At 58.6% G+C, this 25,397-nt stretch overlaps 3 protein-coding genes across 13 annotated transcripts in view; all 3 read right to left on the bottom strand.

Annotated features, from left to right (window-relative positions):
* Positions 1-1,620: 1,620 nt before the first annotated feature.
* GMPPA (GDP-mannose pyrophosphorylase A) lies at positions 1,621-9,318 on the bottom strand. 9 transcript variants are annotated; one of them, XM_037029083.1, is made up of 14 exons: positions 9,238-9,318; positions 8,329-8,389; positions 8,150-8,247; positions 6,387-6,490; positions 5,901-6,087; positions 5,478-5,537; positions 4,249-4,379; positions 3,682-3,696; positions 3,164-3,298; positions 2,962-3,059; positions 2,732-2,778; positions 2,437-2,529; positions 2,156-2,324; positions 1,621-1,889 (listed from the first exon to the last, which is right to left on the bottom strand). In XM_037029083.1, exons 2-14 carry the CDS (start codon positions 8,366-8,368, stop codon positions 1,789-1,791), a joined length of 1,278 nt encoding a protein of 425 aa, XP_036884978.1. In that variant the 5' UTR covers positions 8,369-8,389; positions 9,238-9,318; the 3' UTR covers positions 1,621-1,788. The 9 variants fall into 9 exon arrangements, with proteins under 9 accessions (XP_036884978.1, XP_036884979.1, XP_036884983.1 ...); XM_037029084.1 differs by having other exon boundaries at positions 8,329-8,383; positions 9,238-9,311; XM_037029088.1 differs by having other exon boundaries at positions 8,329-8,383; positions 9,241-9,264.
* A 562-nt stretch (positions 9,319-9,880) lies between these two features.
* SPEGNB (SPEG neighbor) lies at positions 9,881-12,342 on the bottom strand. The gene is made up of 5 exons (XM_037029090.1): positions 12,235-12,342; positions 11,979-12,106; positions 11,332-11,639; positions 10,314-10,455; positions 9,881-10,123 (listed from the first exon to the last, which is right to left on the bottom strand). Exons 2-5 carry the CDS (start codon positions 12,104-12,106, stop codon positions 9,985-9,987), a joined length of 717 nt encoding a protein of 238 aa, XP_036884985.1. The 5' UTR covers positions 12,235-12,342; the 3' UTR covers positions 9,881-9,984.
* Positions 12,343-14,706: 2,364 nt separating this feature from the next.
* Positions 14,707-25,397, bottom strand: part of SPEG (striated muscle enriched protein kinase) — a 55,690-nt gene continuing 44,999 nt past the window's right edge. For all 3 annotated transcript variants that reach the window (XM_037029076.1, XM_037029077.1, XM_037029078.1), the window contains 12 exons: positions 23,324-25,310; positions 22,818-22,949; positions 20,017-20,133; positions 19,706-19,873; positions 19,473-19,595; positions 19,135-19,302; positions 18,383-19,004; positions 17,693-17,932; positions 17,383-17,606; positions 16,462-16,537; positions 16,085-16,234; positions 14,707-15,750 (listed from right to left, as the gene is read on the bottom strand). In XM_037029076.1, coding sequence (XP_036884971.1) covers positions 15,558-15,750; positions 16,085-16,234; positions 16,462-16,537; positions 17,383-17,606; positions 17,693-17,932; positions 18,383-19,004; positions 19,135-19,302; positions 19,473-19,595; positions 19,706-19,873; positions 20,017-20,133; positions 22,818-22,949; positions 23,324-25,310 — 4,200 coding nt within the window. In that variant the 3' untranslated portion in view covers positions 14,707-15,557. The remainder of the gene's footprint in view (positions 15,751-16,084; positions 16,235-16,461; positions 16,538-17,382; positions 17,607-17,692; positions 17,933-18,382; positions 19,005-19,134; positions 19,303-19,472; positions 19,596-19,705; positions 19,874-20,016; positions 20,134-22,817; positions 22,950-23,323; positions 25,311-25,397) is intronic.

Below are 25,397 nucleotides of genomic sequence, written 5' to 3'. Positions count from 1 at the left end.
CTTTCTCAGTCACCCCAACCACCCAAGCGAATACACACAAACACTGTCAGCCTGGGGGGCATGTCACACAGACCTCAGCTTCACTGGCCCCTTCCTGCTTGGAACACTGACCCCTTCCCCTCCCAGTGCCTCTCCCCACCATGTCCCCACCCCCACTGGGCCTCCGAGGGGGTCCCGAGGGCCTGGGCCTGACACAGACTTATTGGATTTCACGGTGTTTTGCTGAGAAAATAATTAAATTATCATATTTATGATGGAGCTGCCATGGCCTCTGCCAACCACTCAGAACAGAAGGGTCAGGACGGGGGGGCCGGGAGGAGAGGGACCCAGACCCTTGCCCACCCCTCTGCCAGCCTCTTCCTCAGGGAATTGACCCCGGGCCCAGGGTAGGCATCTGCAGCCTCCTCCCAACCCCAGCAGAGAGGACGGAAACTCTGGGCTGGAGGAGAAGCTCTGGAGAAGCTCTGGATCTCAGGAAACAGCAAGGGGCTAAGTCAAGGCAGCTTGGAGGTCAGGGCTGCTCAAAACCCTAGGTCATGTCACAGGTGCTTTCCCACAGTGGGCAGGGCCTGAGGGCCTGGAGGTGGCATCTACCCAGTCTCCCCCACCCTCCCCCGTTCACCCTCAGCCCAGCTCCCCAAAAAGCACATCTTCCTAACCGCCTGGCTATGAAGCTCTGAAATCCTGGGCTCTGTCCCAGACCCTGGTGCTGATGACAAGGCCCAGCACCCTGCTGCCTGTCCCCCCAGCCTGCTGCCAGGACCCCCTCCTCCCTCCTACCCACGCCCTGCCCCCCCATTCTCTTCGGGTAATTAGATTCCTCTCAATTAGCAGATTACGATCATTACCAGCTCATCTGGCAACTAAGCACCGCACCCACAGCTGGGGAGGGGGGGCACCAGGAGAGGCAAGTGGGGGTCATGGGCAAACATGAACGGAACTGGGTTTCTCTGGGGTTTCAGGAATGTGGAGTGGAACACTGGGACCTCCTGTACTCCAGCGCAGTGGCCAGGCACCCTCCCATCCCAGAACAGGGCTGCCTACTGTGACTGCAGGGGGAAGGCACCAGCTAGGCCCACCCTGCCTGCCAGTGGAGGAGAAGATAAGACACCAGGGCCTCGGGTGGGCGAGGGAGAAACCCCCACCCTGCCGAAAGCTGGGCTAGGAGCAGACGTAGCTGGCAGAGCAGAACACAGGCCTGGGCTGGGGCTTGGCAGGGACGAAGACAGGATGCGGGGTGATCCAACCTCGGACTGTGGCTCCCGGTCCCTGCCGCCCGTGCCCCACTGCCCAACTGCAAGCCTTTATCATTCCTTCTGAAAGCCCTCCACTCTGGGGCCTGAGCCAGGCCCAGTGAAGAGGAACAGGGAGGCGGGCGAGCAGGCGGCAGCAGCAGGGTAGGGTTGAAGGCGGGGCCGCCAGGCTGGGAGCCTTGAGGGCCTCACTCCCAAGCAGCAGCGCCGAGGCCGAGGCTGTGGGAGGGGGAGACTTACCAGGGCTCCAGATTCATTATTCATGAGCCCGCAGCAACGACTCCAATTTAAATGCTAATGTGGGGGGGCCTGACTCAGCTGCCCCCCTTCTACCCCCACCCCAGTCCAGGCACAAGCTGAGTCCGTGCTGGCTCCAAGGTTCCTGGGGTTTATTAGGGAGTGGAGAGGGAGGCCAGCAGTTCTCGGCCCACCCACACTGCTCCCAGGTCTGTGGAGATTCTGCCTGGCTCCCCCAGGTCCATTCTGGGCAGAGGTTGGAGGGGTAAGAGCGGGGGCCCGGCTCTGGCGGCCCCCTTCAGAGGATGATCTGGTTGGTAAAGCTTCGGCTCAGCTCCTTGTGCGGCAGAACGATGGAGTTCAGGATGAGCACCTCAGCCGGGATCCGGACGCGGCAGCCTGCAGTGTGGGCGAGGGCACCGAGAGGAGGCCATGGGGAGAGAAGGTCAGGACAAGGAGCTGGGGGCCACCACCCTCAGGAGGGATCCCTCCCTGCCCATCTCGCATGCCCCCAGCAACTCACACTGGGACTGGCACACAGCAGGCACTTGGTAAATGTTTGCTGAAGGAGAACTCGGCCACACGCTCGTGCAAATTCTCCCCCCAGAGCCCACCTATCACCTGTGGAGGGTTCTCACGGCCCGAACCCCCCGGGGAAGCCATACCCAGGATGGTGATGGCAGGCAGCAGCTTCCCGTCCTTGAAGAGGCTCTCACTGTCCATGTGGGCTCGGGGGTCATTGGGATTGGGGTCGTTGGGGGTGCCCTCCACGCGGGCCCAGCGCCCCACGGTGCTGCCCCAGCCCACAATGCTGTGCAGAACACACGTGTGCTCCTGCCAAACAGGAGCGTGTGAGCTGAGGGGACGAGAAGGGACCAAACGCAGAGCCCAGGGCGCCCCCCCCCCTGCTGCCCCCTGGCCCTGCTGCGCCTGCGGAGGCGCCTACCTGCAGCGCGGCTCCATGGAGGACGATGCTCTCTCGGAGCCGCACACCCTCGCCTACGGTCACGCCCTCCCCGATGGAGACATTGGGGCCCAGCTGTGGAAAGGAACATAGACCATAAGCCTTGGAAAGGCTCGGAAGACCCCAAATCCAACCCCCTCATAACAGGGAAGGAACCTGCTGAGGCCGCATGAAAGGCTGTGACAAAGCAGAGTCGGTACCGAGATCAGGGGATATCCAACCCCCCGCCACTCCCCCACCCCAGCCCTTTCTCTCCCCAGCCTGCGCCTTGGCTTACCACAGCTGTGGGGGCCACCTTAGCTGTGGGGTGGATGTAGACATTTCCTAGAAGCAGAAGAGAGGACCTGGGGACAAATACCCCAAACCATTCCTGGTCCAGGGAGGGCGGGGGGTGGGGATTTTACCTCTGGGCTCTGAGGTCAAGAGTCACAGCTCTGAGGACAGAGGGGGCTGGGGTTGGGGCAGCGGTTAAGAACTGTGGCAGGGGGGAGGGTGGGGAGGTGGTACCTCGGATCCGTGGCCCCCCCGGGGTGTGCTTGGCCAGGCGTTCTGGGTGAGTGAGCTGGTACTGGCCCAGGTAGAGGCGGGAGGCGTAGAGGGCTGAGCTGGGGACCACAGAGTGGAGCAGGGGCTCAGGGACTGGCAGGGCCTGTGCCCAGCATCCCGAGGTTTCCACCCTCAGCCGCCCCACCAGGGGCCGCTCCCATACCCTGCAGACTTGATCTGACTCCAGATGCCGTCATTGAGGTGCACGTAGATCTGGCCCTGCCCAGCCAGGGCGGAGAACACGTCCTGCTCCAGGCGGATGGTGCCTGCCCCCCGCCACAGGCCGGAAGAGTCCTCCCTGGCAGAGCGGGTGGGGTGCTGACATCAGTTCCCCAACACAGCCAACCCGGTAGCCAACATGGTCTCTTGGGGATGGGAATTGAAGGGAACCAACCCCACTGCCTTGAAAGGTCTGGTCAGATCCTCTCCAAAGAGATGCTCAGGTCCCAGGCAGCTCTCCCACCACTTAGGTACATCAGCCCCCTACTCTCCCAGCTGGGGGGCTGGTTACCCCAGAGGAGCCCCAGGCACGGACCTGCTGCCCCTCTTGCCCCACATCCAGGAGGAGCTTGGCCAGACTTGGCTTCGCCTAGTTATCCCACTCTCCTCCCACCCTGACCTGTGAACCCCACCTCCTGCCCCTCCCTCTCACTGGATGGAATGAAACACAGACAGACTCACCCAAGAGGAAGGCAGCTGGTGAGGGCAGAGACAGTCACAGAAAGAGGGAGAGAGAGATGGTAGAGATGCCAGTTCAGCAGAAACACAGAGGCCAGGAGAGATGGAGAGAGAAGCAGAGACATGGGTGGGAGTGGAAAGATGGCTGTGGGTGCAGGAGGCGGGAGAGGGAAGGCAGGCAGGGGAGCCACAGAAGGGGCAGTTCCCAGACCTAGGAGACCTCCCTGGGACCGTGGCAGGTGGTGAGCTTCCTCAGCCTGATCGTGTGTGTATGTGTGTGTATGTAGTACTGTTTGTTCTGGAAGACATCTTGGGGACATTCAGGGCTTGAAAGAAATGGACCAGAAGGGGAGTGGGCAGGTGGTGACAGAGAAGCAACTGGGATGGATAAGGAAGAGGGACAGAATGAGGTTAGAAGGGGAGGGACTGGGGAAGCTCGGCTGGAGATGACAAGTGGAAGAAAAAGGAGGAGGAAGGTGAGCAGGTGGAGATGCAGCCAGCAGAGACGGAGGAGGGGGTGGCCTGCGGCTCAGGGTACTCAGGGTTATGGGGCCATGGGGTCTGCCTCACAGTTGCCCATCCTGCTGATTCCGCTGGAAGACTTCCCGAAGAGGCTTCAGGGCTTCTGGGGAAAAGAGGTAGATGCCACAGTTGATGATGTCACTGACAAAGGTGCTGGGCTTCTCCACGTAGTGCAGGACCTGAGGAGGGAGCAGGCTTGGGTCAGGAGAGGAGGGGCCACAGCCACCATCCTTACAGACCCTCTAAGTTTCCGGGTCCTTCCTGTTGCCATGGGGGTCGTCCTGAACAGCAGAGCACATCTTGTCACTGCCCTTCAACTTCACCTTCAAGGTAAGTCCAAACTATGAGCCCTCTCCCTCCCGGCCCTCCCCACCCCCCAGTGCCGCCAGAACACAGCCCCAAGCCGCTGTATGCTGGTGCCCTTCAAAATGCCCTTCCCCAACTCTCCACCTGGAAAAGTTTGCTTTCGAAAACCCAGCTGACACCGTCACTCCCTCGATACACCCACCTTTGTCTGCCCCAGAGTTAGCGCCTCAGCTCTGGGCACTCCTGTTCTCCAGCCACACACCCCCGCAGTGGCACTTCCATCATTTGCAATGGTTGGTTTTGACTATCTCCCACCAGACTGAGGCTTCCTGAGAGGCAGGGACTGTGTCTTTCTGGTTCTGTTTCTCTCACACCTAGCTAGCGCCTAACATAAAACTGTGTGTGTGTGTGTGTGTGTATATGTTCCCATGTTTTTTTAATTCTAAAACTTGAACAAACCAGAGGGGTGTAGGAAAGTCAGCTAGACTCCAGAACAGGGAGTTTCAGAGACAGGACAGTTTCAGAGATCCCCGCCACTCCCAGGCCTTGCTGAGTATGCTCTCACCGCCATGATTCTGGAGGCACTGTTCCCTGCCTCTGCGCCTTTGCATGTATCATTCCCTCTGCCTGCAACGCCTGTCTCCTCCACGTTAACAAACTTAACTCAGTTCATACCTCCCCTCCTCCAGGGACCCCTCCCCACTCTCCCAGGTAGGCTGGGTTGGGCCCCCCTTTGTGTTGCCATAGCAACCTGCACCTGTGGCTACTGGAGCACTGCACTGTGGCACTTAGCTGATACCCCTGCACCAATCTTTCTTAAAGGGATGAAGAGGAACAACTGAGGGCGTGCCCCACCTGTCTGACGAGACTGGGCCCCACCCCACAGGGCTCCAGCATGGTCTAGAGGCTGAGGAGGGAGAGAATAATGGCACACGGAAGAGGCACCCAGCCAGCCTCCTCTCTGCTCTTACCTCATGTGTCTGTGGGTTCTCTACGATGCAGCCATAGCTGAGGGACTGTGTCCTGTTAGCCTGAAAGACAGACACCCTGAGACAGTGACCAGCCGGCTCCAGGGCAGCAAGGTCTGTTTTCTCTTTCTTGTTTCCCCTCCCCTATAGCACCTGGCACGCAGCTCTGCAGCTCTGCCACTGACAAGCCTTCAGCTGGGGTGAGAACTGACAGCTGCCCTCCCCTCCTACTTCTAAGCAGCCGAAGGGCTCAAGGGCTCTCTCCACCGCCACCACCATTACTGCTGGGGTTTCTAGCACCCCTCCCTCCTGACGCCCATTCCCACTGCAACTCCCTGGCCTGTCCCTGCCTCCCCAAAGCCCTGCATTCCAGGAACCTCTCTGGATCACTCCCTCGACCCCCTCCAACTCTCCAGGGTCCCTCACCGTGGTCCCCAGGAGCAAGAAAGGGTGAGGCTGCTGTCTGTGGGCAGCCAACATGGCGTTCAAGGGGAAGTCAGAGCAAACATCAGCGTTGAGCACGAAGAAGGCCTCAGGGCCCCCAGCCAGGATCTGATCCCGGAAATGGTAGAGACCACCTCCTGTGCCCAGAGGGGCAAATTCCTGCAGGTACCTGTCCCCAGAAACCCCAGAGCCAGCTCAGTGAGATAACAGGAGACAGATACCTTGAGCCTGGGAACTGACCCCTCCTATTCCCAGGATATACCTGCCCAAGGCCCACAGAGAAACTCAAAATATACAGAGATTCTGGAATGTCCAAATAAGAAACCTCCTAGTGTGTGAGGGTGACTTCTGGCAAATGCTGACCTGACCCATTCCACAGGACTCAGACAGAGGACTCAGACAGAGAACTCAGATGCCTACGGCACCCCTACCCCCACGCAGCACATGCGCACTAACACCTGACCTGACCTGACTGGAAGGTTAAATTCCTGCTGGGCAGCTTCTAGAAACCGGGTAAGCGGCTCATCAGGTTGGTAGAAGCCAATGAGCAGAATCTCCTGCATCCCAGGGACCTGAGGACAAGGGAAGAGGTTAAGAGAAAAATAACATCTTATAGGAAGGAATGACAAGAGGGAGAAATCCCTGGTACTGGCCCCAAATTCAGAAACCACAGTTTCAGTCTCAGCTGTGGCCCTGGGCACTCACGTTCCAAGCTGGCCTGATTTCTTCTCTGGAAAACAAGGAAGCTAGAAAGTCTCAGTCACTGATCTTTTCATCCTTTTTTATTCCATTGGGCTGGCCAAAAAGTCTGTTTAGAGTTTTTTCCCCATAAAATAAAATACACACTTTTCATCTTCACTAATAACTTTATTGATTTGGGTATTTTGAGTACATCAGCTATCTCCTGTGTGGTATAATGCTGATTGTTCTCAATTAACAGCTCGGTTTGATAACTGTCAACTTCAGCTGGTCTACCTGACCATGCAGCAGTATCCAGCAAGAAGTCTTCAGCAAAAAACTTCGCAAACCACTTTTGACACTTTTGATCAGTCACAGCACCTTCTCTCTACACTGCACAAGTCTTTTTTTGTGTGTTTCAGTTGTTTTTACCTTTCTTGAAATAATAACACATAGTATGCCCAAAATGGGTATTTTCTTCTATCTTCAATATGAAAATGGCTACACAAAATTTCACCAATTTTGATACATTTTTTTAAATGCATGCTGAGGCCCTAGCTGGTATGGCTCAGTGGATTGAGTGCTGGCCTGCGAACCAAAGGGTCACCAGTTCGGTTCTCAGTCAGGGCACATGTCTGGGTGGTGAGCCACATCCCCAGTGCGGGGCACACAAGAGGCAACCATAGATTGATATTTCTCTTCCTCTTTCTCCCTCTCTTCCCCTCTCTCTAAAAAGAAATAAAATCTTTTAAAAAATTTTTAATAAATGCACACTGACGTGACAGCTGTCACAATACAACCTAACAAAATTGTTTCAAATGAAATTAAAGACAACTAAGCAATACTTGAGCCATCTTACAGAAAAAAACCAAATGAACTTTTCGCCAACCCATCCCCCTACCCCCACATCTGAAGAGAAGCTCACCCTAGGAAAGATTTTTGTCTACCAACCTGCATTAAAGGATAATCCATTCACTTCCTTCATATTTATTATCTGTCAATTTGAGCTTGAGATCAGCATGAGGTAAGGATGCCATTTATCAAGTGCCTACATAGTACTACTTACTTTGCAAATATCTCTGCGCTCAACAACCCCACAAAGTAGGTCTAATCACCCCACTTTACAAATAAGGAGACCCAGCAGGCAGAGACTGGGCTCAAATCAAAACCTGGCCAGTCCCAGCACCAAAAGCAATAAAGAAATTAACTCCAGAGTGAGCAAGGGTAGTGTGATTCTGTGCTTTGCTATCACGAAGGTTTCCATGCTACGGCTCTAAGTTGTCTCCAAGATTCCTGCCTAATTTCACATTCCATGCTTTAAATATAGGAGTGAAATCTAAGCAAGAAGGGGCCAGATGACAGACTAGATTAGGAGAGAAGACGGCAAGAGAGCGGCAGCGCACAACCTGGGGGGAGGGGCATTCATAGTGTCATTTGTAAAACGTGGTCCCTGGAGTTACACCTGGTGGGAAGAGGTCATGGTTGGAAAAGGGGGAAATACGGCGCGAAGGTGAGCGGGAAGTGGTGTGCAAGAGGGGCGCCTATTGGGTTACCTGGGCACAGGCCTCGATGTGGTGTTGGATCATAGGGACTCCCGCCACTGGAAACAGGGGTTTGGGCACCTCAAAAGACAAAGGCCTGAAGCGAGTCCCTGAGGGAGGAAAGAGCAGCAAATGTCAGCTTTCTGCTTCCCTCTGCCCCCACCCCTCCCCCCATTTCCCAGGCTCCTCACCCTTTTGAGGGCCTCCGATCAGGATCACAGCTTTGAGCATGACAGCGGCTGTTACCTAAACCTCAAACCCCAGAGAAGTCAGGCTCATCTCACACCCAACCCAGGAACCCCACTCATACCCAACCAAACCCTGAACGCAGAATAGCAACACTGAGTCTTCTCTCTCCCAGGATGTAAACCCAAGATTCGATATAGTTCCTCGCTGGGCACAACGCCACACAAACCTGAAATCCCAAACTAATTCCAGTCGGCCTTCAAACCCCACAGTGATCCCTCCCAAATTCTGAAATCCATACCCTGCAATTGATCCCTAATAGACTTCCGTCTCCCCACCAACTCAGCAAGCTCAGAAACCCAGCAACAGACCTCCTTGAAACACCCCAAACCTTAAAAAAACCAAAACCCCAAGCCACTGATTTCCTAATTGGTCCATCCTCATTCTAGATATTAAGCCCTAATCCCAACAGTGAACCCTGATACTGAACCTCAAATCCTGAGTGAGCATCAAATATTTAACTACAGTCCTAAGAGTGAACTTCAAGCATTAAACTAACCATTATCTGCATTTGATAAATCCAAACCCGATAAATACGATGAACCTAAATCCTAAAATTAATCTCTAAGTGATGAATCCCGAATCAAAAGACAGTTTCCCTTGACATTCTAAACACAGTATACCAATCCCCTGAGTCCCAATACTGTCAAGTGCTGAATCTGCGGATTCACAGGGCTGACTGCCGACTCTGTGAACCTCACAACTATCTTAATAAACCCTAATGCGTACCCGGAGTCTGTGGGACTAGCACAGTACCCGACGTGCGGAGAGCCGGCCGGGACCTCCGAGCCGCCCTCCGTCTAGGAGTTGTTCCTGCCCTGAACCCCTTTCGCCCCCGCATCAAACCCTTTTACCACTAGTCCCCTCTATTCCAGCTCTGGGGCCAGCTACTGCTTGCTCCTTCCGCGCACGTGTCTTCTCGCAATACGCGAGAACTTCGCAAAGCCTGCCGGGAATTGTAGTTCTGAAGTTCCTTTCCCCCTCTTCTGAGAGATGGAATTTGTGAGAGAGCGTGGGGGCGTGGCCATGGGATTAAGGGGGTGGGTCTAAATGAGAAGAAGGGTGGAGCCTAAGAAGCAGAGGCTGGAACCCGAGTTAGGACCACGAGCTGCCTGGACATGGGCCCAGGGGTAGCAGCCAAAGTAGAGGACTAGGTCACGAGGAGAAGCGAGGCTGGAGACGGGAGGGGATGTAGTCACCCTTGAAACACACTGGCCAGCGCACAACCCCCGACCTCACGAGAGGGCGAGGCTTGAGGTATACAGAAGGAGAGAAGGCGGAGTCATAGACGCCCCCGCCCTCCCGCTGAAACTGCAGGACCTTCCCAGCGCGACAGAAGCCTATGTCAGACTTACTGTCTGTAGAGAAGGCAAGGGCCTAGGCGCCCTCCAAACTTCCCGCTGACCCAGCATTTTGTGACTTCTGTGTGTGGGTCTGGAATAAGTGTGTGTGCAGGTGCCGGGGAGTGGAAACAGCGACTCCAAAGAAGAGAATAGACGCGAAGGGTCCGAGGGAGCAGCTTTATTAAGCAAGGGGAGGGGGGCTGTCGGTGCCACCCACCCCTGGGCTTGGAAACGGAACGAAAGTTCCACGGGTCCCTTTCAGGCCACGTCCACGCGAGCGAAGCTCTGGTCCATACCCAGGCAGTTCTCCACGTACACCTCGTACTTGCCACTGTCCTGGGGTGTGGCCCGGCGGATAGTGAGCACGGTGGTGGTAGTACCGATCTCGAAGAACACCCTGCGGGGGAAGGAGAGGCGGGGCAGGGCGGCAGGTCAGGTTACGTGCTCGGCGGGCCCGGCCCCTTGGCCAGCTCTGTTCTTCGCTTCCCAGTTCCCCACCCTCGTCCCTCTCCCGCGGGTTTTCTGGGCCACATCCGGCCCAGGCTCCTGCGCCAGGCCCTGCCCTTGCAACAGGTCCCCGCCCTCGCCTGTCATCCTCTTCGATGTCCTTGCCGTCCTTGGTCCAGCCCACGTCGGGCGCAGGCTCGCCCAGGATCTCCGCAGTCAGCGTCACCGTGGCGCCTCTGCGCGCTTTAGTGTTATCCGGTCCCTTCTGAATTTTCGCCGGCACTAAAGGAAGGCAAAGGGAATTCGACCCAGTGAGGGACCTAGAGGTTAGTTGGGACATCACCCTCCCAGCTAATACCTGGCCCTAAATAAGAGACCTATTTAAACTCCCACCGTTACCTGGAACAAGTCTTTAGCCTCTCAGGGGGTTCCAGCAACTCAGCTACTAAAGGAGACTAGTCCCTGCCTCTCCTACTTTCTTAGGATTGAATGAAAGTCAAAAGAGATACTAAGTCTCTTCCCGGGTAGCTCAGTTGATTAGAACGCGTCCTGATACACGAAGGTTGTGGGTTCTATTTCTGGTCAGGGCACATCCAAGAATCAACCAAAGAACGCGTTAATAAGTGGAACAACAAATCAGTATCTCCCCCCCTACACCTCTAAAATCAATCAGGTGTTGTTTTTGTTTTGTTTTGTTTTGTTTTTAAACAAAGAGAGAACGATCCTATGGGTGAAAGCTCTGGAATGTTCACACGCCTCCGGGTCCCTTGGAGACGACAGTTCTGGGTAGTGGAAACTACTTTGGAAAACCAGGGCTCTCTCTAGCCCTGGCTCTGTCTCTGGATTGCTGTGACCTTGGGGCCCTGAAGTGGAGTGACTGAAATTCACAACGGACTTAGCCTGGGTGAGAGATTGAAACCCATAGCGGACTTTTCAGCCTGGGTGGGACAGGATCCCGAGGTAGGGAAGGACTACTCAGCCCCTGCAGCGCTGCACCCTGCTCTGTGCCTCAGGCTGTGCCAGGTGCTGGCGGGGGCCGGGGGGGGGGGCACATCCTCCTACAGACTCGACTAGGCCCAGCGATAAACACGCGGCTGAACCCGCCTGAGGACGCCTGTGCTGCTCTGCGCCGTGGCATTGCACCCGAAGCGTGCGTACCTTCCACGAGGATGCGCGCGGAGTCGGAGCACTGGCCGAAGGGGTTGGTTACATTGATGCTGTACTGGCCCAAGTCCGCCAGCTCGCCATCCCGCACCACCAATGCGACTACGTCCGGGTCCTCAAAGACGTAGCGATACTTGGGCCCATCGCGCAGCTCCTTGCCATCCTTGCTCCAGCGGATGAATGGGTCCGGGAACGCCGAAATGCGGCAGGTCAGCTTGGCCGCGCTGCCCTCGATCAGCACTACGTCCTTCAGTGGCTCCAGCACTCGCGGCGGCCCCTTCTCCCGCAGTTCCTTCCGGGACCTACCCGCGGGCAGGGTCAGGGCCCGGAGCTCCCCCGACACTGTCCCCACCCGCCCGCAGCCTTGTCTGCCCGCACACCTTCCCCTGCTTGCTCCCTTGGCCCACTAGACCCTTACACACCGAGGATGGGGAGGGAGAGGGGTCGCTCCTGAATCGCTACCCTAATAAAATGATCTACTCTTGTGGGCCGCCCTTCTACGCTGCAGTAGCTGCTGTGCCCTCACCCCGATGACCTAGCAGTCCACCGCACTGTGCTCGGTACCGCCCTTCCCCGAAGCAGGAGTGCGGTTTCTGCAGCCCCAGTTCGCTTCCTTCAGAGGCTCCAGGGCCTCCCCTCACCTGTGGCCCCGGTAAGAGGCCTGGATGCGAATGGCCGCTTTCTGGACCTGGGGGTCGTTGATGTCCAGGGTACATCCCGGAGGCGGGGCCGTAGCCGCCGGTTTTTTGGCGGGAGCTGCTTTGGACATCTGGGGAGCAGAAAACAAGCACTGGGGTCTAGGCTGACCCAGACACTGCGGCCTCCAGTCTTTGCCTCCAGATTCAGTATAGTCCGGGTATGGAAGTGTCTCGGGCTGGTGTGAGGGTCGGGACTCACCGTGGGGGTAGGGGGCGTCGACTTCGGGACTTAAGTCCAACTAGCTGGGTAGCGGACGGTACGGAGCCCTTCCGATGGCACAGTAGGGGTGCGGGCAGGTGCTCAGCCCTGGGCCCTGGTTTTATACTTCGCTCCCCTCCTTGCCTTGTTTGGCGTGATTGCCTCGAGCCCCCCGGGACCCCAGCCCCCGCCCCCTGACCCAAGCAGGCTCCTTATTTAGCCCGAGGATGCCTGGGATGCTGGCTCAGCCGCTGGGACAGGCCGGGGGTGGGGTGGGGGGAAGAAACTCGAGCAGCTCTGAGATGCACTGAGCGTCACTGCCTGGACAGCTGGGCAGCTGGACGCGGCCCCATCCCCTCCCGAGGCAGGGGGTATCCATCCCACCGCCGAGAGGACCAGACGAGGCCCCAAACCGACAGGAGATTCAGCTCCCAGCGGGGCAACTTGACACTCAAGTGAGTCCTTGGACAATGGGACAATGGGCCCTTCCCCAAACACAGTAGGTTAAGGGGTGCGAGTGTTTGCGGGGGTGTCCCTGAATGAAGTCAGCCTAGCGAAGGACTTAGCGGTCCATCCAGCCAATTATACGAGGGCCACGTGGCTGTCGAGACCAATCCGGAAGCGCCTTAACTGCCCCCCCCCCGCCCCGCCCCGCCCCAGAGTCTACGGTTGTCTTTTCCGCACTGTGCCCCCTGGCGGTAAATTGAGATAAACCTAGAGGGGACAGAAAAGGTTTTTGAGAACCGCGTCCCGCCCTGCCACCTCCAGCTGACATGCTAGGGTGTGGCTGGGCTGCACTGTCCCTGGAGGTGGACACTAATGCTGACTCATCGACTTGAGGTCGTCCCAAGCCCGTGTGCGGCGAAGCTGACACACAGGGGCATCCCAGCGCCAGGGGCGAAGGGGTCCAGTTAGCACCTCCGGGCCGTGCCTGGAGTCAGGCCTCCCCAGGCCAGGTCATGTGAACTGCTGGCGTTCACGTGACCGCAAACCCAGGCGTGGCTCACTGTCACCTTCTGATCAGAGCAATTTTGACACAGCTCTGCTGACATAAATTACCTTTGCTCCTCCGGGTTTGGAGTAAGCAGTTCACATGCCATTTCCAATGGAGATGGGGAAAGAGCTCAAGCTCAGAGGGGGGACGGGAGAAGGATATTACCATTTATCAAGATATGAGTTCAGGCACCTCATTTTTATATGAAAACACTTGCAGTGAGTAGGGAATTACAGATTCTCACGGGCAAATTGTATATCTTCATCATTAAAATGACAGTTGAGCAAGGCAAGGCATCCGTCTGGTCCCTTCCAGCTGCTTTAACATCCTATTATTTTATAACATTTTTAAAATTTATTTATTGCTTTGAGAAAGAGAAACATCGATCTGTTGTCCCACCTGTTCATGCATTCATGGGGTGATTCTCATATGTGCCCGGACCAGAGGTCAAACCCAAAACCTTGGCATATACAACTGAGCTACCTGCCCAGGGCAACATCCTGTTATTTTATGATCATGGAGATTGCCTATTTCCTAAGACCCTGGGAAGCCAGAGAGGCTGGGCTGGGCTGCGTGGAGAGATGTTTGGGCTCCAGCCAAGGAGCCCTCAAACTCGATCAGCAGCACACCAGCACCAGCCCTCTCTGCTCACAGCGGAAGCTTTGTTCTTATCACTTTGTCAAGAACAGAGTTTTCCAGGGGTGAAGTGGGGAGGACAGTCCCTTTGGACCCAAGGAGACCTGGCTCTCCCCTCTCCCCACCTCAGGGCAAGGCAGCTCAGTTCTGGAGCCCCGTGACCATTCTGTGGCACTGCGGCTGGAGCCAAGGTGCCTTCACACCCAGCAGACCCTCAGCTTGCCATGGGGATCAGAAGGCCCGGCCTGAGTGTCCCTGGGGTCTAGGAAAATGCTTGTCTGCAGCACCATCACTGCAGACAGACCTGAGGGCTCACATCTGCCCTGTGCAGCTGGTGCCCTGACTGGAGCCCTAACACTGGGAGCAGGGGCCTGGGCCCGGCCCAGTCTCCTTCACAGCTCTTCACACCACCTGCCCTCACAACCATCACGCTAAACCCCTCTGCTCCGGGGTCCAGGACCAGAGCTGGGAAGTACTGGGGAAAGAAGGCTGAGCCAGGACCAGGGTGTGGGCCAGTCCATTGCAGAGTCTCATATCCTTCAAGGTATGTTGATGGGACAGGTAAGAAAAGGTGGGGGCCACCAGAGTCTGGTTAGAGGGTAATGGTGGGGATTCAGTGGTCCTGCCAGGATTCTAGAAACTTCAGAGGGAGAAGCAGATCGAAGTTTCTCCTTGATTTAGGAATAAGGAGAGGTAAGGGGTCAGGAGGGTTGGGGGGGAGGAGGAAGGTCCGAAGGTGCTGGCTGGTATACCTGGGCTCTCCGTGGCCCAGATCGGGCTGAACCATGCCTGTGCCAGCACCCTGCACTCCCAGCCATCTCTGCCCACAAACCACACACAGGTCCTGCTGCTTGCTGTTTTTATTTCTCTTGTGACAGACAGACAGACAGCTGCACAGACAGCTGGATGGCTGGGGGGAGGGTCAGGACAACATGAGCAATTAGGATTGGATGGAAGGGAAAGTTCATAAAAGTCAATAAATAAATAAATATGAATGGGAAGAAGGGCGAAGGCCACGGCAGGCTGGCGGGGACGTCCTTGGGCCAGCACGGAGCCCAGAGCTGCCCCCACTGGGGCACCAGGAGAGCGCTGGCTTGAGTGACCGCTGCTTCCTGCCTCCGACTGTCCTCACTTCTTCCTCTGGGACGCTGGCAGCTGGCCCACCCCATCTCCACCTGAGTCCTCACTCCTCTCCCTCCCTTACTTCACTGCCCTCTCTCACATTCGGCCTCTGGCACCCTGACACTGTCTTCACATCCTGTCCCTGCTTCACTGACACTTCCAGCCCATGGCCTTGACACCCTGGGCTCCTCCCTCTTCCACCTCTTCAGCCACTCGCACCCTCCTCGGTTGGCTCTCCCCAAGATGCACTGTATCCCCCCCCCCCACCAGAACCTTCCTGCAGTCTCCCATCCCTCTCTCTCACTTCCCCATTCTGTTTTTGCCCCTCTTCCTGCTCCCGACTCCACCCAGCCTGGCCAATGAGTCTCCAGCTCTGGCTCGGGCCTGGTGACACTGGCCAAAGCCCTGGGCCTCTGTCCCCGCAGGCCCATGAGGTAATAGCCCGGCTGGATGTTGCTGCTGGTGGTGTCCGAAGCCCGGAGCCCACCCAGCTCAGAGTGGGCCCTGGAATGTCCCGCCGCATCAGCGGGAGCCCCGCGTGGAAGCCCGGGCCGGGCTGGGGTCCGAGCCACTAGGGGCCGCCTGGGTAGGAGCGGAGCAGCACCTTGTGACGGGTGGCGGCCTCGGCCCTGCGTCGCCTCTGCTCACCCAGGAACTCCTTGAGCCGGTTGGTGGTGAAGGTGAGTGTCTGGCGGCGCAGCTTCATCAGGTAGGCATCCTGCAGCCATGGGTGAGCCAGGCAGTCCTGCAGGGAGGGCCGGCTCCTGCCAGGCCCAGCCAGATGGTGAGCCTGGAGCGGGACGGGGCTCTGTCCTCCCCTGTGTCCAAGTCCCAATCTGGATTCACCCCTAGAGAAGTGACTCGGGGCAACTCTGGGGCAATCTCTGGAGTGGGGGCAGGGGTTCTGCTTATGTTATTGGGGTGCTCTAGGTTTTCAGTGGTGGGTAGTACAACCATTTAGCAGCAGAAGCAGCAACAGTGTAACTATTGGGGGCAGGGGAAGAGTTGGGGCGGGTCTTAGCCATGATCTGGGCCAGAGCAGCCTGAGGCCAGTCACCAGTAATGCTGGGGGGGGTTTCAGGTGTGGGGCCCACTCACCAGGGATGTACTGAGAGGACCTTTCGCAAGAAGAGGGTGGCGCTTTGGGAAGTGTTGGGGTACAACTGGAAGGCATCAAAGCGGCCCCCCACAATACGAGCCTCCGTTTCCTGGGGGTCTGGCTCATAGAATGGGGAGCGTCCACTGAGCCTGTGGTGGAGACAGTTCAGTTGACCCCTGTGAATGGAGACTCAACTCACAGGTCCATGGGGACAGTAGTGTGGGGATTCTAAGGGGCACAGCACTCAGGGGCAGGGATAAGGAACCTGGGGACACACACGTGTGTGCATGCATGCACCTGTGCACACTCACGTGTGCTGTGGAGGTGCAGAGTAGGAAGAGGGTATAGGCAGAAGGTGGGTCCCGGGGGCACTCACATGATGTAAGTGAGCACACCCACTCCCCAGATGTCTGTGGCAGAGCCGATGGGGTCTCCCTTCACCATCTCAGGAGCTGACAGAAGACAGAGTGCAAGTTGAAACAGTTTCCTGGTGGCAGGGAAGCAGGGGAAAGACTGGGGAGGTCCCTGGGGGCTTGAGGAGCAGAACACTGTCCAGGTCACCACACCATGGGTCTGACCAGAGCAGCAGGTCCTGGATGACAGCAGTCAGGATGGGGGCCAGGGTGGCCCCCCAGGGGAGATGTGGCCCAGGCACAGAGTGGTGGGGGGTCACCCAGACCTCGAAGTCGCTGAGAACCAGGGATGCTGGCCCCCCTGGGTCAGCTCTGACCTAGGTGCCCATTCACAATGAACGTGGCCAGCACAAAAATTAAGAATCTTTGAAATCAGCCTGTTTGGCTCCAATCCCAGGCTGCCCGCTAAGCTACAGGACCCTGGGCAATGTACTAAACCTGTCCAGCTCTCCATCCCCTCATTTGTAAAGTGTGGCTTTCAGACTAACTCTAAAGGATAGAGATGATGAACATAAAGTATTTAGTAGGTAGCTAAATGGTAGCTGGTTTTCCTTTTTTATATAAATTAATAACTGATTCTCCTATCTTTCCAGCTTTATCAAATCCTGGCTTGACCATTTAAAACTGTCTTATATGGAACAAATAACCTCATCATGCCTCTGTTTCCTCATCTGTAAAATGGGGGTAATGTTATGCCAATCTCTTGGGCTACTGTGAGGATAAATTGAAAAAAAAAACTCATGGAAAGAATTGTTCCTTGCTTGCATACAGTAAGCACTCAATAAATGGCACATGTGTGGGTGAAGTGAGGGAGGAGCTCTGGCTGCTGCCCCTTTGGCCGTACCCTGACCCCCCTGCCGCCCTGACTGGCATGATGCCCTCACCCATGAACTCCAGGGTGCCCGTGCGGTGGCCAAGGGGCCGCAGGGCCTGGGGGTTGTAGGGCTGGGCACTGCCAAAGTCCACAATCTTGAGGGCGTTGTCAGGGGCCAGCAGCAGGTTGTCAGGCTTGATGTCCAGGTGCAGCACGTGGCGGCCGTGGAGGTAGTCCAGGCCTTGTAGCAGCTGCACCGCGTAGGTGGCCACATCGTCCTCCGAATATCGGAACCTGGAGGGTGCAGGAGAGGCAGGTGGTGTTCCAGCCCCACGGCCCCACTCTCGCACGCTCCCTGCTCCTCCAGAAGGCCCAGCTACCTCTCGCTGAGCCCGCAGAGGAGCTCCCGGTTGCCGCAGCTCTCGGCGATGAGCACGAGGTACCGCGGGGTGATGTAGGCCTCGTGCAGGGACATGAGCCGCTCGTGGTGCAGCGTCCGCAGCACTTCGTACTCCTGCAGGACTCGCCGCTTGCCCTCGCTTGCGTAGGGCACGATCTTGGCCACAAACGTTCGGCCGGTGGCATTCTCCCGGCACATGCGCACTACACCAAAGCGGCCCCTATGGGTTGGGGGACACCACAGGCTCAGAGGAGAGAGGGGACACCACCACTGTGGAGGCTAAGGGGGCTGCGGTGGATAGAGCAGGGACCCAAACGAGGGCGCTGGAGCGGAACCCTAGGAATCTGGGTTTGAGTCCCAGTTCTGCCTCAGTGGCTCTGTGCCTTAGGCAAACCCCATAACCTCTCCAACCTCAGTTTTCCCATCTGTGAAATGGGTGATGATGATAATGCAGTGGCTTCCTCTCCAAGTTATGAGGATTAAATGAGATCATATGGCTACCGAGTTTAGCACCGCGGTGGCCCAGAGGAAATCTGAACTCAATAGTACTGAGGACGCGTATCTCACCACCTTCTCCCACCCCCAGGGGGCAGTCTGGTCTCTTCTCCGAATCCCTGTGTCCCCTACGCTCCCGCCTCTGTCCTCCACCCCTTCCCCATGCCCTGCTTGCCTGGCCTTCTCCTCCAGGAAGGTGTAGGGTTTCTGAGGGGGGCCCTGTCGAAGAGTGGTGCCTTCCGGCCCTGGAGAGCTGGGGGGGCCACCTCCAGGGGAGCTGACCATCTCCTTGGCTGAGCTGAGGGTCTGAACAATTACCTTGGTGGACTCGGGAGGGGGCTCAGGGGCTGGGGGCTCAGGGGCTGGTGGTGCGGACACAAAGGAGGTCACCATATACAGGGGAGTAGAGGAAGACGCTGACTTAACCTCTTGTGGAGGGGAGGCTAGGGTTGGGGTCCCAGTGTCGGAGACAGAAGACTTGGGTTCACTGGGGGCAACCTGGCCACTGGGTGGGGAGGGCTCTACTTTCTGGGCAGCCTGCAGGCTTCTGTGCTTTCGTGGGGGTGTTTGGGGAGGTGGACCCACAGCCTTGAGTGAGGACAAGGCCTGGCTGGGGGGTGCTGGGGGAGATGAGGAGCTGAGAGCAGCTGGCTGGGGACCTGGGGGACTAGGAGCTGCAGAGGTGGTCGAGGACGGGGACAGGGCCAGTGAGGTAGGAGAGTCCGGAGGCGGGGCCCTGGCTGGCCCTGAGGTAACGGGGGTGTCTTGGTGAGCAGCAGGCAGCAGAGCTGCTGGATCTGAGTGGAGACAAGGAAAACATCACCGTGGTGCCTTTGGAGGCAGCACCCGGGTACTCTGAGAAGGGGGTGGATCCTGGGCTTAGGGTCCTCCTCCTTTTCTGGCCATGCCCCACCCCATCCCACTGACCTCGTGTGCCCCTGACGAGGACCTTCTCAGAGGGGTTGCTGAAAGGCCCTTGTCCGGCACGGTTGGCACAGGCCACACGGAACCTCACGGTCACGCCGATCGGTAGGTGGGTCACATTGTAGTAACAGTCGGAGATGTCTGAGCTCACTGGGTGCCAGGAGGACTCCCCTGCAGGCATCAAGGAGGAGGGGCTGAGGCCACAGAGGGCTGGCCCAGGCTCCCAGTGCTCTCTGCAAGGAGCCTGGGGAAGGAAGGTCTGCCTGGGGAGGCACTCGTCTCCCTGGCTTCTCACCTTCCACCTGCCACCCCTCCCCCCACCCACCTGTGCAGTCCCTCACCGTCCACCCGCCGCTCCAGCGTGTATGTGCAGGGCGCCCGGCTGTCTCCTGGCTTCCAGATCACCAGTGCCGTGTCCTGGTAGGTCTGGGGTACCTCTGGAGGGGCTAGCTTCCCTGGGATGCCTGGCAAGAAGAGGGGAGTCCCAGTGAGCCCCTAGGCTCCAGCTTAGCTCCATCTAGCCCCACCCAACATCCCCCATCACTGCCCTCCTTGGCCCCTGCCCCAGGCTCACGGGCCACAGCCACGGAACAGGAGCTGGTGACGCTGCCTAGGACGTTGGTGGCTGAGCACTCATAGAGTCCAGCATGCCGTCTGCCCACCCGAGGGATGCTCAGCAGCTGCCGTCCATCTTTGCAGGACACGATGACCACTGAGGGCTCTGACCGCAGGGACTGCTTGTCTGGGGGCAGAGAGAAGCAGAAGAGGCTGCTGAGTGGGGCGGTGCATGGGTCTTCTGGGACCCTCCGGTTGCTACTCCCCCTCAAGTATCCCCAAGCCTGGGGGCACTTGCCTATGACCCTCTCTAGGGAGAAGTGACCCTACCTTTCATCCAGGAGATGTGGGGTGCAGGGCAGGCTGCTGGCAGGCAGAGCAGGGTGGCTGCCTCTCCCTCCAGCAGCACCTGGTCCTTGAGTTTGATGTGGAAGACTGGGGGGAAGTCTGGAGGGAGAGCAGACAGCCAAGGGCTGTGAGGACTGCAGCTCGCTTACCACGGAGGGTGGGGAGGGTGCGCAGGAGAGGCGGGCAGCGGAGTGAAAGCTTGTCTCTTCCCAGCTGGACGTGAGAAGTGGGACCCCACTCCACACTTTTGAGAATTTTCTCTGGGGTGCGCATCACGGCCCCAGGCACTCACTGTGTGTACGGCTTATCTCTTCCTTTCCCTGACTATTGAAGACACATGGTAGTGACCTCATCTGCTTGCAAATGGCTTCAAGCAGGGCCTGGCACTACATTTTATGTGCTCTGTGTGCACTTGTTAAATAAAATAAAGACAAACAAATATTGAAAAACTGCAGTGCTTAAGATCTGGTAATATTCACTCCCTCTGGGGCACCTCGGGGCAAGTGAGAGGGGCTGGTGGCCTCAGCTGGGAATCCTGGGGTTGAACATAAAGTTCAATCAAAATATGCAGTCTCAGAAGGTCCGAAGTCAAGGCAAAGCGGGGGCCAAGCCAGGTAGTGTGTCGGCCTCGGCCACCCCTTGTTCCCCCTGGGGCCTGGGGATACAGTGCTAGGCTTTCTTATACTCCTTCAGGTCAGCTGAGTGGTGAGGGCTTCTGAAGGGGAAAAAGCCAGTATCTGCATGACCTTGAACCAGGTCTTGTCTAAATTGAGGGAAAGAATAACACCAAGCTCATAGGGCTGTTGTGAGAATTACAAGGAGCATATAAAGTGCTTAGCATGTGTCTAAGATATAATAATAAGTGATCATGAATGTTAGCCCCTATTACTGTTATGATCATTAGCTCCTGAACATGCCCAGTACAGAGCCAGGCACAGACCCCCAGAGAAAGAGGCCGTTTTGGCAAAGCCGGCTTCACAGCTGACTGGTGAACAGGCTATGGCCAGGACGCAGACGGCCAAGGTCTCCACGGCCTGTGGCTCCTCAGTGCCGTGAGGACTTGCACTCCTGCCCCCTGGCATGTGTGTTTAGAAATATCCCCATCTGGTCCTGGCCACTGGGGGTGGGGGTGGGTTTTCTTCACATGGGCAGAGAGAGCTGAGGGATACGTGCCCCTGGGAGCCCCAGCTGCTGCCTGTCTAAAGGACCAGAAGGGAGGAGGGGTGGGGTGAGCTGGGCAGGAGAGGGATGCTCAGCAAGAGTGCATGGTCAGAACGGCAGCATGCCCACCTTCCCCACTGCACCCATGTTCCCCAAGGAGGGGTCCCACACTGAGGCTCCAATAACATAAAGTGAATATATAGTTTCGTCACTGGCCGCCTTCAGATCCAGTAAGTGTGCTGGGTAGGCAGGAGAGAGAGGGAGGCCAGGAGGAGAGGTGAAAGGTGACCCTGGCCCAGCTCTGCCAGTTCTACCTCCATGCCCCCAGGGGCTGGCCCTGGTTGGTCAAGTGGACATGAGACAAATGGGACAGGCTTCTTCTGCAAGGGGGCGGGTGGAGGATGAGGTAAGGGGACACTGCCTCAGAAGGAAATCAGCTGCACCAGCAAAACGGACCTGGGAGGGAGGCCCCAGGTGGGAAGGGATCAGCTGTCCCCAGGCCTCCGGGCTGGCTTCTGGTTCTGTCTCATTCCCTCTCCTCCCCGCTGCCCCACCAGCTGGCCTCCCTTGCTGCTCTTCCCTCCTACAGTCCCCACTGCCCACTGCCTCGAGAAGGACGCCCCCAGTCTCCAGCCAAGGCCGGACACAATCACCTTAAGCCCAGCTGAGGCACAGCTGGGACAGTCCTGAGGAGTTTTATGGGGGACCGGGAAGGACAGAACTGGCGACTGCCGAAGACCCTGCACACGGCCTGGTGTGGTGGGCCTGCTCCATTCTGCATGCTGGCCTGGGAATCTGGCCTCCTGAGCCTTTGTGTGCAGTCCCTGAATAATGCCCCTTTTGGGGGTGAGGGACGGGGTCACCCCAGGTGGGAAATACCTGCCTCTGGGCGGCCCAGACCACGTGGGCAGAGAAACAGACCAGGGCATATCCCATGTTCCCTTCCCCCTGGCAAACAGCCAGGAGGGTGCTGAAGATGCTGGAGGCCCTGCAGGGGCTGGGGGTGGGGGCAGGTGGGTGTTCAGGGCTGTAGAGAAATAGAGAACTGGGGACACAGTCCAGACAGCGGGCCTCCAGGCCAGGAGAGAAAGTGTGTGTGTGCACGTTCAAGCAAACACACATTGGCACGGGGACCCTGTGGGCGGGGAGCCCTACCCTGACCCCATTTAGAACTACACGCAGTTACAGGGACCTCTAGGCTCTCCCATGAGGGAGAGGCCAAAGCAGAGAAAGGCACTAGTCTGGTGTCCCAAAGCTGCTTCTGGGGTCTGACTGCACAGGGTGGCATAGCCCCACTGTCTGACTACAGCTCTGCGGCTTCCACAAGCTACTTAGCTCGGCTCAGCCTCTGTTTCCTCATCTGTAAAATACGGACACGATACAAATAACAGTTCCTCAACAATGTGGGGGGCGGGTGTTGAGTGAGGCAGGCCTTGTAAAGTGCCTAACTGGGCCCTCAGCTTTGCTAATAACGGCAGTTGCTGCTGTTATGATCGTCGTTGTTTTACTGATTCCAGGTCCCTTCCCTCACCGCTTGGGCTCCTCAGAGTGGTCCGTCTCCCATCCAGCTAGGACTGCCCCCTGGGGCAGGGTGGCGTACTCACCCAGCAGGCCTCTCTTACCTGATTCGCTGCGCACGTACTGGTCACCCAAACCCTCCTGGACGCTGGCAGAGAGGTTTGGCTGTGATGACCCCTTGTCCTTCCTCAGTCGAGAGAAGCCCCAGCGCAGTCTGCTCCGGCTTTCCCCGGGAGCTGGGAAGACCCAGGCGCCTGAGCACCCACCCAGGCGCCTGAGCACCCGCCCAGCCAGGGCCAGACAGCTCCCACCTCCCTGCAGCCCTTGGCCCAAGGAAACAGAGAACACCCTGGCCCAGCCCTGGTCTGCTCCCACCCTGCCTCTGCTCCTCGGCCTCCTGCCGCATCAGCCCCACCAATTCCACGCTCAGGGGGCCCAGCACCTGCTCGGCCTCTTTCTGGGGGGTGGCCCTGCCTTCTCCTCCTCTCAGCCTCTCTCCAGAGAACCCCACTCTCTTCCACACTCTGCATCTGTCATCCCAATCTTGCACCCACACCCACCCGTACTTGTCCACACACCCATCCTTCACTCCGCCCCTGAGCCTCCTCACCTGAGCCACCCGACGTGCCGCTGGCCTCAGAGCCCAGGGACTCTGCGGAAGGCGTCGTGGCGCCGGTCTGGGCAGCCAGCTGGTTCTGCGGGAGGCCGACGCGCCGCAGACTCTCCCCCTCGGACGTGGCCCTGCGTAGCCGTCCGAACAGCGGCGTGCTTCTGCCAGACGTGCCCCCCGAGTCCTCGCTGCTGCCGCTGCGCTGCAACCGACTGGACAGCCGCTCCAGCGTGGAGCTGAGCCGCCTGCGCACGGTGAGCACCGGGGAACCCCGCGCCGAACTGCTGCCCTCCGAGCTCTCCCCGTCCCCGCCGCGGGCCTCCCAGCCCGGGTGGCGCTGCGAGGGCGGGGTCCGCCGCAGCCGCTGGGACAAAGACAGCGAGAGGCGGCGGACCAGGCCCGGCTCCCCGACAGCCCTGAGGTCCTGCACGGAGCGGGAGCGCTCCGGTCGTCGCACCATCTCCAGGGGCGTTCCCGCCGGGCTGGGCCGGTATATGCCGTCCTCCTCCTCGGCTCTGCGGAAAGGGCCGCGTTCCTCGGAGCGCGAGCGGCTCAGCATTCGCAGCCCCCGAGACAAGGGCGACTCACGGCTGCGCTTGAACTTGGCCTCGAACACGGCCTCAGACTCCAGGTTCTCAATGCTGCTGCTGAGACTGCTGCCGGGCCTGCGGGGCACCGTGGGGACCCTGGCTTTCTCAGCTGACCCTGAGGGAGCCGCGGCTGAAGGCCGCTTGTTGGAGGGTCCCGGAGGTGGGGAGGCCACCCTGGCAAACACGGCAGGGTGGGACTTGGGCTCCGCTGGAGATGTGGCAGGACCCTGCAGAGGGCCTTGCGTGTGACCCGCCAGCTGCAGTGACTGCATGATCTGGGCATAGGGTGTGAGGGGGGCCACTGGGGTTTGCACGGCCACAGGGGGCTGTGTAGGCTTGGGGGCTGGAATTGGTTCTGCCTTGGACTCTGGGGCCTTCTCTTGGGTAGGAGGGGGTGCCGAGGGCTGGGGAGCATCACTGGGCATGGTGGCAGGAGGTTCTGGAGACTTGGGGGCACTGGGTTTGTGGGCAATGGGTTTAGGGGCACTGGGCCTCACAGGGCTGGGTGGCTGGGTCTCACTGAGGGCAGACAGGGAGGGAGACTCCTGGAGTCTGCGGGCCCCAAGCCGGGCCACAGGGATCTCGAGGGGCGCCCCAGCACGGCGGTGCCGGCCCCGGGGCTCTGCCTCACCCTGAGAGAAGCTACTGCTCTTCTGCAGGCCCCGAGTCTCTGGTGGGGGCTGGTGGCGGGGTGCTGCCTCGCTGGAAGCAGCCCGTGCCAGCCGGGGATCCCGGGCACGGCCCCCCAGGCTCTCTAGCAGGGGACCCCGGAGGCCGCTGACCTTGCCATCCTCAGGGCCTCCCCGCAGCAGCCGCTGGCGCAGGGCCTGCAGCCTCTGGGCATACTCACCCTCACCCAGGCCACCCCGGGTCAGGCGGGTGGCCCCCGGGCTGGGGCTTCGGCGCTGCGGGAGTTCCACAGACGCCGCCTTGTGCAGGCCCCGGCCCGGCTCCTTCAGCCCGGCCCGGGGAAGGGCGCTGTCAGCAGAGCTGCCCCTCCGGAGCTCTCCCCGCCGAGGGCTGGACCCAGCTGGGGGCTCCTGGCCTGGGGAGGGGAGGTCCTGAGGGCTGGGGGTCTCCTGGTCCTGAGAGGTGGCCCTTCCCTGCTCCTGCCACTCCATGGGGGCCACAGCCCCAGCCTCTGGGGTCCCCAAGGCCTCATCCTCAGTGGGAATGTCAGTGAGGGACACCCGGGAGCCCGAGAACTCGGGCTGCAGTGGTCGGGGCACAGATGGCAGTTCCTCCAGCTCCTCCTCTTCAGAGTCAGAGGAGGATGAGAGCCCCCCACTGGGTGGGGGTCTTCTGGGCACAGCCACCCACACTCGCTCTGGGGGTGCCCGCAGCAGCTCAGGGATGGGGCGCAGTACCAGGTGGCACTTGTAGCTGATCTGGGAGCGCTGGAGACAGAGGGCTAGAGTCAGACCTGGGGGACCCTGGGGCCAGACCGCCCCATTTGGGCCCCCCTTAGCCCCAGAGAGAAGGCC

Source organism: Sturnira hondurensis, unplaced genomic scaffold, assembly GCF_014824575.4.
Source record: "Sturnira hondurensis isolate 20B ecotype Veracruz unplaced genomic scaffold, ASM1482457v3 Scaffold0020237, whole genome shotgun sequence".
NCBI classification, from domain to species: domain Eukaryota; kingdom Metazoa; phylum Chordata; class Mammalia; order Chiroptera; family Phyllostomidae; genus Sturnira; species Sturnira hondurensis.
This window is presented reverse-complemented; position numbering and strand designations above follow the sequence as displayed.